The following is a 15,987-nucleotide window of genomic DNA, read 5'->3' on the forward strand; positions in this document are numbered from 1 at the left end:
GAACCAGGGAGTCTAGCATAGGGCCAAGAATCGATATCAACCTCCTGGCAGAGATCCTGAGGGCAGGAAACTGTGATGTTGTCTAGGAGAGGGAACCTAAGATGATGTACTACGAACCAAAAACCCAGCTTGGCTGTTCCTACCCAGAGTAGTATACTGGGGCTAGAATAAGAAATTTGGAATGGGAATATCTTGGTTTCAGATACAACTGGGCTACTTGCAATTGCCTGGCTTGGTACAAATGTTCTGGGTCTATTTTCTTATCTATTAAAAAGGGTATTGTTACCTGCAATGTAGAGGGATGGGATTGTGGTTTCTGAAACCCTTCGGAGCTTGCCTGCTTTATCAAGATGACTGAAACTCTTGATATAAAGCAGTCCGTAAAATGAAGTATCTTAAGCATGAAAATTGCTTGTTATGTCGATTCTATGGTTCACGCCTTAGGACAATCTGATCAGGGTCTTGTCACTTTCCCCAAAGCCCACTGTTTGAACCCAGAGAAAGCAAGCCACAAAGAAATTTGGTCGCTAACTCCTCCACTCAACCAGCAAACTAAAAAGGCACAAGCTCGTCACCCTGATGACAGGATTCTGGCTCTGTTTGGCCAGTGGCCAAGAGTGTAGCTATGGATGAGTCACTTCCCTTTCGTTGAGCTCGGTTTACTGAGACTCTCAGCTCCATCTGTTAGTCAACTACTCCATTTCTCTTTGCCTCCTCCTTCCCACACCTGCTACCATCCTTTCTACCCCTCTGATGACTTTTCCTCTGCGCTCCTACTGCTTCTGGTACTACGCGTTCCGCTCTTTCGCGTCCCAGATATCTGTCACCAGCTCCTCGGCCGCCCCTTTGGCTCCTTCCCTTTGTTCGGTGATCTCTGGCAATCCTCCCGCAACGTCCGGGCTCCTCCCCAAGATGGGGGAAGGGGGGCTGCTACCCGCAGCCCCGAATGGGGCCCACATTGTGCGCCTGGGTCCCGGTACCTCGTCGCGTCCCCGCGATTTGCTCTTACCTCCCTTTCCCTCTCAAGACCTCCCGCCCCCCATCTCTGCCTTCAGCGCCGAGCTCCGAGGCTCCTGAGCCTCCGGCTGAGTGTGCTGGTCAAGGTGCCCTGGCCCTCGCCACCCGTTCGCCCCGGAGAACACTGCCAAGGGCCCCTTCCCAGACCGTGCGCCCCAGCGGCCCGAGGGTGAGGCCGGCTCTAATTCTTCCTTGGCTTGGGATGCCCACCACGGGCGGGGGCAGTCGCTGCTGAGTCCGGAGCCGGGAGCCACCCACGTGTCCAAGAGCGCGGCGCGGGGCCAGCGCAAACCTCTCCAAGGCCGGCGGCTCCTAGTCGCGGAAGCGCCACTGTTGCAGGCGAAACCCGCACCGGCGGGAGAGCGGCGCGCGGGTCGCGAGCGGCACGTGCGGCTCCTCGGCGTCTCGCTGCAGGGCGCGGGTGCCCGCAAAGCGGACGAGCCAGCGAGCGAGGGCCGGAGCAGGGAGGGTGGGCTCGCGGACGGCCGAAAGGCCAACACCTCGGGGCGGCAGGCGCCGCGCGGCGGTGCGGGCGGCGGGACTGCAGTGCCACCGCTCCGGAGAAAGCTCACACGCTCGCGCGCGCACGCACGTGCACACCGCGGGCAGCGAGAACCCTTGAGTGTTGGACGCGTTATAGCCATGGCTTCTGTCCTCAACAGCAAAATTCACGCGTCCGGGACTTGCCAGGGCTCCAAAGCTGATGACCGCGGTGGCGCCGACTGGAGAATGGACTGGGATCCCGAGATGCACGTGAAAATGTGCAAGAAGATCGCCCAGCTCACCAAGGTAAGGTGAGGCGCTGCGGGCCGGCGAGCTGCGCGCCCTGGGGGCCCCAGGTTGGGGGAGGGCAGACCCGCCCAGGGGAGGCCCAGGCTAAATCCGGGCAGAAACTTTGTGTGGGAGGCCAACCGGTAAGAGAAGCGGTCCTAAATCTTGGTAACTTGACCTTCTGGAAACACCTCTCTGGAGAGAGAGGATCCTTGCCAGGGAAACTCCTACCGACTGCGTGCTGAGCAGGTGGTCTGTGCTCCCAAGGTGGGAAACCTAGTTGAATTAGTGCTGGTGTGAGTGTGTGGGGGAGTGCGCGCGCGCGTTTTCCTTTGCCAGCTCTGCTCAAATGATCGTGTCTGGAATGTTGTGATTTTATTCATCGCTGTACTTTACAGCTGGGGAGGTCATGTGGGCTCTATTTAAACACTTGATTAATTTATTCCTTCCTTCAACAAATATTTGAGCCATTTGTTGAGTGCCAGCAGCTTGCCTGGCACCGGACTAAACCTGGAAGGCAGCCCAGGGGACTTACTATCAAACTGGGTGCAGATGTGCGTAAGAGCATAAATGGGGACGAGCACGATTCCCACATTAATTATTGGATTACAAAAGACCTTGGGAGGTCAGCCAGACCATCTCCCTACTTCCTCCCAGGGATGGGATTGAACCTCTCCAGGACCCCATGAAGACCACCAAGAAGAAGCCACCCTGCCCTTGGTTAGCCCTCTGCAGCTTCCTTATTAGGAGTTCTTGTTGTAGGTTCCCCCCTGTGCCTTGTGTGTAGATGGAAACAAAATCCCTCTCCTACAAAGTCCCAGTGGGAGAATATAGCTGTTTGCCTTGGGGTTTCCTTTTGATCTCCTAAGAAACTCCTGATATCATGCCTGCTAGTGGAAGGGTCAGGTCTAGATTCTGTCCAGTAGTATAGGGACATGCTCTCTTCCCTATCTTCCTCCCACCTCCCCACACCCATTTCTTTGTAGGTTCACAGGCATTTTCCTCTCTATTTTGCCAGAAGGAAGAGAGAGCACAGAGACTTGGAATTGGATGCTAGCTGCCTTCTCCTGCCCCTCCCATCAACTTCTCCACATTCTTTGCATATGAGCCTGTCTCCAGTGATCTGTTTAGTCAAGGATAGAAAAAAAGGGAATGGAGATACCCCTTGAGGCCTTGGCATGTGTGGCTGGCACCACTGATCTAGTCTACATTTATCTAAATGTGACATCAACCTCTAAAAAATATTGATTCAAGGTGCTAGGCACAGTATAAGACATCTCTATCTTTAAGGAACCTAAAATGTTTTTGGAGACATAAGGTTTGAAATATGGAAAGAAAACTCAAAGACACTACTATATAATCAATTGCTAAGTTGGGTATTTCAAACTATGAGTTCTATAGAAGTGGAAACTAAGGGTAAGATTATGGGCAGGAACAGTTAGGGGAGATTTTATGGAAGAGATGAACCTTGAATTCAGTTTGAATTTATGGAGGGCCTACTGTGTGCCAGGTGCTGTGCTGAATATTGATGGCATAAAACTGACTAAGACACAGTCCCTACCCCTGTGTATAACAAACACATGAACAGATCATTTCAATACAATGTGGTAAGCATTCCGCTGGGTAGTATTTATGGCACACCTATTACGTGCCAAGCACTGAAGATAACAGCAGTGGAGACAGCAGCATGATCCCTAGTGCACAGTAGGCAGTGTTTCTCAAAGGATATTCTGCATTAGAAATCATAATGGATTCTTATTACGTAGTGTCTCTCTTTACAGTTTTATGCTAATTGCTTCAATTAGACATTTTAATATTGATATCGATATGCTACCTTTCTTTTGGCTAATGTTTATGTGTCACATATTTTCCATCTCTTTAGAGTGTATCTTTCTGTAAGTTTTATTTTAGTTGTATTTCTGACAGGTGAATTTAATCGCTGTGCGTTGATTGTGATTACTAATATATTTAGGCTTATTCCTCCATCATGTTTTATGTTTTTCACACGCCATCCTTTTTCATTCTTCCTTTTTCTCCATCCCTACCTTCTGTTGGATTAGTAAAATGATCTATATTCCCTCATTTTCCACTGCTGGTTTGAGGGTGTTAGGCTTTATTTCTATTCTTCTCAGAATTGTCTTTTATTTTTCAACATATGGACTTGACTATATTTTTTTCTAACAAAGTCATCGTGTAGTTCTTTCTTCCTGCAAAAGATTTTCTTTTAAGATTTATTTACTTATTGTAGAGAGAGAGAGAGCAAGCAGGGGAGGGTGGAGGGGTGGAGGGAGAGACTCAAGCAGACTCCCCACTGAGCCTGGGGCTCCACCTGGGGCTTGATCTCGGGACTCCGAGATCAAGACCCTGAGATCATGACCTGATACAAGATCAAGGGTTGGACACTCAACCCTCTGAGCCACCCAGGCACCCCATTCCTGCAAAATATTTTTTTATACTTTACCCATTTAACAGCCCTCTCCTTTCCCATCTTGCCATTGTTGTCTAGAGAATTTGACTTTTTTAAATTTAAAAATCATTTTTATAATCAAGCATTAATTAAATTCACTGACATTTCACCACCTCTCACTCTTTTTTCTTGAATGCAAAGCCTCCTCTTTGGGTTCACTTTTCTTCTAGCTGAAGTTCATTTCTTAGTAATCTTTTCTGTTGGGATCTCGGTGGGGGAGGGAATTCTTTGTATATGTGAAACTGTTGTTATTTTGCCCTCAGTGTTGGGTGATAATTTATTTTGATATAAAATTCTAGCGAACAGTTATTTTCCCAAAGCACAGTGATGAAGGTACTCCATTGTTTTCTGGCACTGGTTGTTGTTGGTAAAAATTCCCCTGCCAGACTAAGTTTCATTCCTTTCTGGTCAGTCTGCCTTTCTCTTGATAGAATTTAAGATTTGTGTTTGTTTTATTTTGGTGTTCAGCAGTTTCTCCAGAACTTTCTAGATGTTAGGGTACTTTTGTTGAGGACTGATTCTCTTTTCTGGAACTGCCATTAGGTCAGTGAGGAAGGCTCTTCATCTCTATATCCTGAAATGTGATTAAAAAAAAATTTTTTTTTTGCCTCTGTATTGCATCCTGGTGAATTCCTTAATCCAATCCTTCTGTTTGCCAGTCCTCTGCATAAGTTGTCCAGTCCAGAGCTTTTCTCCGCCTTAAGTCTTAAGTCAATTAAGTTTTAGAATTTCACTAATTATATTTTTCATTTCTAAGATTTATCTCCTTTCTGATTTTAATAACTTAATTTTTATAATTTTATTGAAGTACAATTTACATATTATAAAATTCATCTATTTTAGTGTATGATTCAGCATTTTTTAGTAAATGTTCAGAGTTATTACACTATAACCATAATCCAGTTTTAGGACATTTCCATCACCCCAAAGAAACCTTTCCTAAGTACCCATTTGTCACCAGTCTGCATTCCCACCTCAACACCAGGCGACAATTAGTCTAGTTTCTGTCTCTATAAATCTGTCTTTTCCAGACCCTTCAACTCAATGAAATGATATGATATATGGTATTTCCATCTGGTGCTTTTCATTTAGTTGCTAAATCTTAGCAGAATGTTTCTGAGGTTCGTACATGTTGTAGCATATGTCAGTCATTCATTCCTTTTCATTGCTCAGTAGTATCCCATTGATGGAGATGCCCTCCTGTGGCAGACATTTGGGTCATTTCCACTTTGGAGCTATCATAAATAATGTTGCTACAAACATTACATTCCTATGCAAGTCTTTGTGTGGACATACATTTTCATCACAGAATTGAATTGTTGGATTGAATGTTATTTTTTTAAAAGATTTTATTTATTTGAGAGAGAGAAAACGTGCCCTCTCTGGGGCAGAGGGAGAAGCAGACTCCCCGATGAGCAGAGAGCCTGACACAGAGCTCCATCCCAGACCCTGGGATCATGACCTGAGCCGAAGGCAGGTGCTTAACCCACTGAGCCACCCAGGCACCCCTGGATTGTATGATATATTTATCTTTAACTTCTGAAGAAACTGCCAAACTGTTTTCCAAAGTGACTGTATCATCTTACATTGTTCAGCCTACTTTTCCAGGAAAACCCAATCCAACCCCATGCTCCCAGTTCTCGAGTTACAGTGGAATACATTTCTTTGCTCACTCCATGGTTCACTCACTTCCCTTCATTTTTCTCTGGATGTTTACTCACCTGAAATGTCTCCGTCTCTAAAAGTTGAGTCCTACTTATCTATTAAGTCTCACTTCCCCCAAGAAAAGCCTTTGGAAAACCTCACTTTTGAAATTAACCATGTATTAATTAATTATTAATTATGCATTCATTATTTTTTTCTTACATCTGTTTTTCCAGAAATTTGTACAATGCCTGGCACATGGTAAACTCTCAGTAAGCTTGTTAAATTTCAAGTTTCCTCCCACAGATTTGGTTAACATTTATTTCATGATATTTATCCATCTGATATCATAGTTGATTTGTATATAGTGTGTCCCTTAAAAATCATAAACTCTAATTTATTCACAATACTTTGCACCTGGTAGACACTCAGTATGTGTTAGGGTAGTAAATAGGCATTCACACGATGGTTCAGAGTCCAGGGTGCACATTAACATCACCTGGGGAGCTGTTAACAATACACCAGTGAGAGAGTAACAAGAAGGGTCCTAGACTGGAATCTCTACTGGAGCGAAAAATGCTGCAAGGAGACAGTCAAGTCTATTGACAAACTGGAATACGATGGTAGAGAAATTAAAAGCGTGTATGTCAATGTTAAGTTTGCTGGAATTGAAAATATACTATGTGGCTATGCAACATGTCCTTATTCTGAAGTAATGAACATTGAAATAGGTCTTAGTTTTTTAAAAAAAAGATTTATTTATCATTTGAGAGAGAGAGTACATGCACATGCATGTGCGGGGGGTGGTGGTGGTGTGGGTTGGGCAGAGGGAGAGGGAGAGAATCTCAAGCAGACACCTCCCTGAGCACAGAGCCCACAACCCTGAGATCGTGACCTGAGCCGAAATCAAGAGTTGGGCACTTAGCTGCACTATCCAGGCACCCCAAAATAAGTCTTCTTTTAAGGACATAAGTATGATGTCTTACTCTCAAAGCACTTTATTTTTATAAATAAAAATAAATAAAATTCAGAAAGAGAGCAAATGATGGAACAAATAAGACAAATGTGAGGCACAGACGAGTCTCAGTGAAGGGCATGGGGATGTTCTTTGTGCTGTTCTTTTCCTGGAAGTGTTTTCCTAAGCTTGAAATCGTTTCCAAATAAAAAATTAAAAATAAACACATGCATACAAGGACCCAGGCCCCATCTGTGAAGGAGAGGAGAGAGAGGTGACAGGCATTGCTGTTTCCTCACAGCCGCCCAAGAACTCTTGATGTCTGCTCAGGGTCAAGAAACACTTTTTCAGGGGTGCCTGGGTGGCTCAGTTGTTAAGCGTCTGCCTTCTGCTCAGGGCGTGATCCCAGAGTCCTGGGATCAAGCCCCGCATCAGGCTCCCTGCTCTGCAGGGAGCCTGCTTCTCCCTCTCCCACTCCCCCTGCTTGTGTTCCCTCTCTTGCTGGCTGTCTCTGTCTGTCAAATAAATAAATAAAATCTATAAAAGGAAGGAAGGAAGGAAGGAAGGAAGGAAGGAAGGAAGGAAGGAAGGAAGAAAAAGAAAGAAAGAAAGAAAGAAAGAAAGAAAGAAAGAAAGAAAGAAAGAAAGAAAGAGACTTTTTCAGAGCACTTGAAGATTTACACAGTAAAGTGGGCACAGAGGAGTCATTTGGGCCATCAGAGATTCCAAATCCTTCCCCACTAAAGCCTTCGGGAAGCTTTTGGTCTTTCTTTTTGTTTGTTTTTGTTTTTTTAAAGATTTTATTTTATTTATTTGACAGAGACAGCCAGAGAGAGAGGGAACACAAGCAGGGGGAGCGGGAGAGGAAGAAGCAGGCTCCCAGAGGAGGAGCCTGATGTGGGGCTCGATCCTAGAATGCCAGGATCACGCCCTGAGCCGAAGGCAGACACTTAACGACTGAGCCACCCAGGCGCCCCAAAGGAAGCTTTTGGTCTTGAAAGCATCAGGCAGGTTCACGCAGCACTAACCCTGGGCCTGTCAGGCCAGCCTCTGCTGTTTGCCCTGTCCCAGCAATCTCCAGCTGATTCTTTTTTTGGCAGGGCTCTCCGCATCCTCATACCCAGAAGGCTTAGCATCCCTCTCACACAGGGATTCCCCAGTTCCAACTTTCAAGGAGAGATAGAATGTCTTGCCCCAAATACAAGCTTTATGTTAGAACAAGAAAGTGAATGGGAACGTGTGCTTTCCCTCTCCATGAGGCATCTCTCGAACTGAAGGCTGACTCTCAGGAACTGGGACCACAAGCGTGGTAACCGCGTCCACGTGGCACTCCATCTCATCTCCCGATCAGAGGAAAAGTGCCCAGGATCCAAAGAGCTGTCCTGTCAGGTGCCAGAAGCTGCCAAGCTAAAAATGTAAGGAGTAGAATAACCCGACAGGACCCTCTCAGTCACCCTTCAGAAAGGATCTGGGCCAATCTCTTGGAAGACCTTGCAATCAAGGCAACTCCCACATATTAGTAATACTTTATGATTTTTTTGGATTTGTAATCTTTTCTTTTTGAGCTTTAAAGCTTTATATTAGTTCCTCACTCCCTTTTTATTATTTATTTATTGATTGATTGATTTTATTAAGTATAGTTGAGACACAGTATTGTATTAGAATCAGGTGTACAACATAGTGATTCAGCAGTTCCATACATGGCACAAAGCTCAAAACAGTAATCACTGCATGATACATTATTAGAAGACTACATTCCCTATGCTATACTTTCATCCCCTTGATTTATCTATTTTAAGATTTAATTTATTTGAGAGAGAGACAGAGAGACAGAGAGAGAGAGAATGGTGGAGAGAAGAGGATCAGAGGGAGAGAATCTCAAACAGAGTCCCCACTGAACGAGGAGCCTGACGTGGGGCTCAATGTCACGACCCTGAGATCACAACCTGAGCCAGAACCAAGAGTCAGGCTCTTAACCGACTGCACCACCCAGGCTCCCGTTGACTTATCTATTTTATAACTGGAAGTTCGTACCTCTTAATCTCCTTCACCTCTTTCACCCATCTCCCCAACTCTCTTCCTCTCTAGCAACTACCAGTTTGTTCTCTGTATTTATGAGTCTTTCTGTATTGTTTGTTTGTTCATTTGTTTTGTTTCTTAGATTCTGCATATGAGTGAAATCATAGGGTATTTGTCTTTCTCTGTCTTATTTCACTTAGCATTGTACCCTCTAGATCCATCTGTGTTGTTGCAAATGGCAAGATTTCATTCTTCTTTATAGTGTTTGTGTTCTTTGCAAAGGCTTTGACATGCTTACTCATCCTTTGTGTGCACAGCAGTTCTGCATAGCAAGGAGGGAAGCACCATCTCTAATGGAAAGAGGAAAAATCCAAGACCCAGGAGAGGGCCAGCATTCTTGCCCAATGTTACATTAGTACGTATTGACAGAACCAGGACATCCAGAACCCAGTGTTGGGGGTGTGTGTGGGGGGGTGATATTTCTTGCCTGGTCATCCTTATGTTTCCATAACCTCTCCCAATCATATTTACTACTTTTTCCCATGGAAGGAGAAAGGTTTGTCCAATTTGTGAGGCTGAGAGCAGGGGGATTGGGCAGAGCTCTTTTCCTCATCCTCCCCTTTTCCTCATGGAGTGATCTGCGCATAGAAGCACACATTCTACTCTGTCTGCCATGCCATCAATTTTTACATGACCTCCCTCTGGTCCAACGTCTACTAAGACATGTTAGCAGAGACAGTGATAGTGATGTGTGGGGGAAATAGTGGATATCGGTAAGGATAGAGTGGGTGATATTGTGGGAATAAGTCCTGAGTATAATCAGAAAGATTAAGGAAAAACAATTATAATTTCTTTTTAAAAATATTTTTTATTTATTCATTGGAGAGAGAGAGTGTGAGCGGGGAGGAGGGTTAGAGGGAGAGGGAGAAGCAAACTCCCCGCTGAGCAAGGTGCCAGACATGGGGCTCCATCTCAGGACCCCGGTATCAGGACCTGAGCTGAACTGACTGAGTCAACCAGGTGCCCCAAAACAATTCTAATTTCAACTCAAAGTTATCTTTTCAATCAATTTAAACTTGAATTATTTCTAGAGGGATACTTTTTACTCTTATTTATACTGGTAAATATAAATGAAAATTAAATGAGAATAAACATGAAGACACCTGGAGAGCTAATGAATGATTTTGGAGTTTACCTTGGAATGTTCTTCCTCCCGATCCTTACATGGCTGGTATCAGCTAAAAGACCATCTCTTTAGAGAGGCCTTTTCTGACCTTCCAATTCAAAGGGGACAACTTTCCTCATCTCTGATCACAAAAAAATAGATCTTTCTTCCTTGGTGATTTGACAGAAGAGGTTTCACTAACTTAACATGGAGCGTCTCACCCAGGGCTGGTCATATCGTGAGCTTGGTAGATACCGGATTCCCTTCCCTTTCTGAACTGGAAGAACAGCAGAAGGACAGGACTCTTGCCCAGTTGTCAAAACCAGCAGTGGGAACAAAGCCAGCCCTTCTCCGGGTTGGAGAGGCAGTGTCCCAGGGCAGTAGGAGTGATGCCTGTTAGCACAGGAGCCCTTGGGAACAGGCTGCCACTTGAGCCCTGTGTTTTCATGGCTTCAAGGTGTGGAAGTTTTATTGCACCCACTGACTCCTGCAGCTTCTCTGAAAATACCCTCCTGCTTGTCGGAGCTTGTTTGGGGACAGATGTTCAAGCCGTTCCATACCAGTTTGCTTTAGGATTCGAGATTGGAAAACTGCAGATCTGTTTCAACAAGTTCTCTCCGTTGGAATCTTTCCATTTAATGATGTGATTTGTGGTGTAGAGATGGCTGCCTCACAAAAATCTTTTTGCCATAAAACAGTATGAGGTACACCTTCAGTTGGATGTCTTTGAACCCTACTTTCACTTTGGCATGAGCATTCTGATGTCTGCATCACCCCTTCTTCCACACAGCAGCCCGAGTGGCCTTAACACTGAATCACACCCTCACACACTGTTGGTGGGAACACACAACATGGCAGCCGCTCTGGAAAACAGTCTGGCAGTTCCTCCGCTAAACGGAGTTATCATATGAACCAGCAATTCCAGAGTCCTCAAGAGAAATTAAAACATACACCCACACAAAAACTCATATACGGTTTTCAGGGGCGCCTGGGTGGCGCAGTCGTTAAGCGTCTGCCTTCTGCTCAGGGCGTGATCCTGGCATTCTGGGATCGAGCCCCATGTCAGGCTCCTGCGCTGGGAGCCTGCTTCTTCCTCTCCCACTCCCCCTGCTTGTGTTCCCTCTCTCGCTGGCTGTCTCTCTCTCTCTGTCAAATAAATAAAATAAAATCTTTAAAAAAAAAACAAAAAAAACTCGTATACGGTTTTCAGAGCAGCATTATTCATTATGACTCCCAAATGGAAATTAGCTAAATGTCCATCAACTGAACAATGGATAAATGCAATATGGTACAGAGTACAAGGTGAAGGGCAGGTAGTGGCTAAGGGATGCAGGATTTCTTCTTTAGGGTAAAGAAAATATTCTAAAGTCAGTTGCAGTGATGGTTACATGACTGTGAACGTACTTAAAGCCACTGACTTATACTTTAACTGGGCAAATTGTATGGTGTAAAAGTCGTATCTTGATAAAGCCGCTAAATTAAAACAAACAGACAAAATCAAACCAAACCAAACAAATGAACCCTATCTTCCTCCTGCTTGAATGCAGTTCTGAAGCAAGTCCTGGTGACTTCACCATGTAAACAAATAACGAATCAGCCCAGCTCTGTTCCCCATTTCCATCTCTCCCTCAGCCCCAGCCCCTGCTGGGGGACCTCCTGAGGGGCCTAGTGGCACCCTTGCCGCCTCACAAGGGGGCAAGAATGAGCTTTGAAAAGATAAACCAGAACGTGTCGTTCTTCTGTTTAAAACCCACCAGTGGTTTCTCTGTCGTGGTCACCTGAGCTGGCCGCTGTCCATGTCTCAGCATCACCTCCTAGCCCACACCAGCCTTCTTTGGGGCCTTCAGATGTGCCCAGCTTGTGCGCTCAGCGTCGTGGTTCTGTGGTTTCTTCTGCCTGATCCTGGCTTGGCTGACCATCTGCTAAGATATCTCTTCAGACCGGGCCACCCTGTCCACCTGGTCGATGCTAGTGCCTGGCCCGTCTCCGAGGTCCCCTCAGCTCTATCTGCTATCATCATTTTTCCTTCTCGCTGTTTATTGCTTTCTCTTCTCCCCAGAGGAAGTTCCTTGAGGGCAAGGATTTCCGTCCACTTTGTTCTCTCCTGTACCTCACGAACTTGAGATCACGACTTGAGCCAAAATCATCAGAAGCTTGACTGACTGAACCACCCAGGCACCTCCCAGAGCTTGCCATTTTTTTTTAAAGATTTTTATTTATTTATTCGACAGAGATAGAGACAGCCAGCGAGAGAGGGAACACAAGCAGGGGGAGTGGGAGAGGAAGAAGCAGGCTCATAGCGGAGGAGCCTGATGTGGGGCTCGATCCCAGATCGCCGGGATCACGCCCTGAGCCGAAGGCAGACGCTTAACCACTGTGCCACCCAGGCGCCCCCAGAGCTTGCCATTTTTAAAGGTGTTTATTACAACTCTCTTCCCACTATATTCCGAATACTGGAACATTTCCATGGGAACAACACTCATAGCTGCAGAGACAATGGTGTACAGTAGTCCCCCTTTCTCCACGGTTTCAGTTACCTGGGGTCCACTATGGTCCAGAAGCAGACGATCTCCTGATGTATTGGGATATGTACGTCACAATGCGTACGATCTCCTGATGTATTGGGATATGTACGTCACAATGCCTACGATCTCCTGATGTATTGGGATATGTACGTCACAATGCCTACCTCATTCCCCTCACTTCATTTCCTCACACAGACATTATCAGCTCACATCATCACAAGAAGAAGGGTGAGTACAGTAAGATATTCTGAGAGAGAGAGACCACATTCACATAACTTTCATTACAGTATAGCACTAAAATTGTTCTATTTTATTAGTAGTTCTTGCTGTTAATCTCTTACTATGCCTAATTTATAAATTAAGCATTATCATAGGTATGTATGTAGAGAAAAAACATACAGTACATACATGTGGGTTCGGTACTATCTGGGGGTCTCGGGATGTATCCCCTGCAGATAAGGGTGGGGAGGGGGGCAGCTGCAATTACTTTTAAACTACAGTGACATAATCAGAGGCCCAGGTGGTTAGTTCACATTCTGACTGCTTAATGGACCTGTTTGAATGGACCTATTCTGATCCTTCAGAGTAAGGGGACGCAACTAGAAAACGCTCATAGGTTGCTGAAGGCATCAGAGAAAGAAGCAACTTTCTCAGAGCTCAGGGATCCAGTAGAACCAGTGGCACACCAGTGGTTCTGCCTGTCTTGTCCCTGGTCTCCTGAGAGCACCTTTTTCTTAGCTGCAGAACCTTCAGAACAGGGAGCAGACACCTACTTGCAAATCATTGATGTCATCATCCTCAATAGTTTTTTCCTCAGTCCTTTGAAGCAGAATGGTGGTAAAATCTTCCTAAAAAGCAATGCCCCTGCCTGCTGAACCCTGAACAGCTACCATAATAACTTTGCCCCTTGAACTCCAGGCTCTCATTTGGTTAAAAAGCAGGCCCAAGAAACTGCCACTCAGTGTTTGACTGCTTCGTGCTAATTGTGTACCTGGCAGACGCTGTCTTCTCTAGTTTGTAGCTGTGATAGACACACACAAAAATGGTCCCCTGATAGATATCAAATCCCTGGAACCTGTAAATTGTACCTCATTAGGAAAAGGGGTCTTTGCAGGTTGAGTTAAGCATCTCAAGATGAGAGGTGAAGAGGTGAAGGCCATGTGAAGACGGAGGCAGAGCTTGGACCAGTGGAGCCACCAGAAGCTGGAAGAGGCCAAGGATAGATGTTTCGCTCCATGAGCTTCAGGAGGGAGTGAGGCCTGCAGGCACCTTGACTTTGAACTTCTGACCTCCAGCCTGTGAGAGAATAAAGTTCTCTTGCTGTTTTTTATTTTTTTATTTTTATTTTTATTTTTATTTTTATTTTGGCAGAATGGTTTTATTATTATTAGTTTTTTTTTATAATGATTTTTTATTTTATTATGTTAGTCACCATACAGTACATCCCCGGTTTTCGATGTAAGGCTCGATGATTCATTAGTTGTGTATAACACGCAGTGCACCATGCAATACGTGCCCTCCTTACTACCCATCACCGGTCTATCCCATTCCCCCACCCCCCTCCCCTCTGTATCCCTCAGTTTGTTTCTCATAGTCCATAGTCTCTCATGTTTCATTCCCCCTTCTGATTACCCCCCCTTTCTTTATCCCTTTCTTCCCCTACTGATCATCCTAGTTCTTATGTTCCATAGATGAGAGAAATCATATGATAGTTGTCTTTCTCTGCTTGACTTATTTCACTTAGCATTATCTCCTCCAGTGCCGTCCATGTTGTAGCAAATGTTGAGAACTCGTTCTTTCTGATAGCTGAGTAATATTCCATTGTATATATGGACCACAACTTCTTAATCCAGTCATCTGTTGAAGGGCATCTTGGCTCCTTCCACGATTTAGCTATTGTGGACATTGCTGCTATGAACATTGGGGTGCATATGGCCCTTCTCTTTACTACGTCTGTGTCTTTGGGGTAAACACCCAGTAGTGCAATGGCTGGATCATAGGGTAGCTCAATTTTTAACTTTTTAAGGACCTCCACACTGTTTTCCAGAGTGGCTGTACCAACTTGCATTCCCACCAACAATGTAGGAGGGATCCCCTTTCTCCACATCCTCTCCAACAATTGTTGTTTCTTGCCTTGTCTATTTTTGCCATTCTAACTGGTGTAAGGTGGTATCTCAGTGTGGTTTTGATTTGAATTTCCTTGATGGCTAATGATTTTGAACATTTTTTCATGTGTCTGTTAGCCATTTGTATGTCTTCATTGGAAAAGTGTCTGTTCATATCTTCTGCCCATTTTATGATTTGTTTATTTGTTTCTCGTGTATTGAGTTTGAGAAGTTCTTTGTAGATCTCAGATACCAGTCCTTTATCTGTAGTGTCATTTGCAAATATATTCTCCCATTCCGTGGGCTGCCTCTTAGTTTTTCTGTTTCCTTGGCTGTGCAGAAACTTTTAATCTTGATGAAGTCCCATAAATTCATTTTATCTTTTGTTTCTCTTGCCTTTGGGGATGTATCATGAAAAAGGTTGCTTTGGCCGATGTCGTAGAGGTTGCTGCCTATGTTCTCCTCTAGAATTTTGATGGATTCCTGTCTCACATCGAGGTCTTTCATCCATTTGGAGTTTATTTTTGTGTATGGTGTGAGATAGTGGTCAAGTTTCATTCTTTTGCATGTAGCTGTCCAATTTTCCCAGCACCGTTTATTGAAGAGACTGTCTTTTTCCCACCGGATGTTTTTTCCTGCTTTATCAAATATTAGTTGCCCAAAGAGCCGAGGGTCCATTTCTGGGCTCTCTATTCTGTTCCATTGGTCTATGTGTCTGTTTTTGTGCCAGTATCATGCTGTCTTTGTGATCACAGCTTTGTAGTACAGCTCGAAATCCGGCATTGTGATGCCCCCAGCTTTGTTTTTCCTTTTCAACAGTTCCTTGGAGATTCGGGGCCTTTTCTGGTTCCATACAAATTTAAGGACTATTTGTTCCAGTTCTTTGAAAAATGTCCTCGGTATTTTGATCGGGATAGCATTGAAAGTGTAGATTGCTCTGGGTAGCATGGACATTTTAACTATGTTAATTCTTCCGATCCATGAGCAAAGAATATCTTTCCATCTTTTTATGTCTTCCTCAATGTCTTTCAAGAGTGATTTATAGTTTCTAGAATATAGGTGCTTAACGTCTCTGGTTAAGTTAATTCCAAGGTAACGTATGGTTTTTGGTGCTATTGTAAATGTGATGGATTCCCTAATTTCTATTTCTTCGGTCTCGTTATTCGTGTACAGAAATGCAACTGATTTCTGAGCATTGATTTTGTATCCCGCCACGTTACTGAATTGCTCTATAACTTCTAATAGTTTGGGAGTGGCTTCTTTTGGGTTTTCCATATAGAGTATCATGTCATCTGCAAAGAGAGACATTTTGACTTCTT

The 15,987-nt window shown here is 44.6% G+C and overlaps 1 protein-coding gene across 1 annotated transcript in view; it reads left to right on the forward strand.

Moving 5' to 3' along the window:
* The first annotated feature begins 981 nt into the window (after positions 1-981).
* Positions 982-15,987, forward strand: part of FAM184B (family with sequence similarity 184 member B) — a 137,280-nt gene continuing 122,274 nt past the window's right edge. Inside the window, exon 1 of the mRNA XM_045771315.2 lies at positions 982-1,806. Coding sequence (XP_045627271.2) covers positions 1,660-1,806 — 147 coding nt within the window. The 5' untranslated portion in view covers positions 982-1,659. The remainder of the gene's footprint in view (positions 1,807-15,987) is intronic.

The sequence above is a fragment of the Ursus americanus genome, chromosome 8 (assembly GCF_024610735.1).
Source record: "Ursus americanus isolate L20-20 chromosome 8, mUrsAme1.1.p, whole genome shotgun sequence".
Classification (NCBI taxonomy): domain Eukaryota; kingdom Metazoa; phylum Chordata; class Mammalia; order Carnivora; family Ursidae; genus Ursus; species Ursus americanus.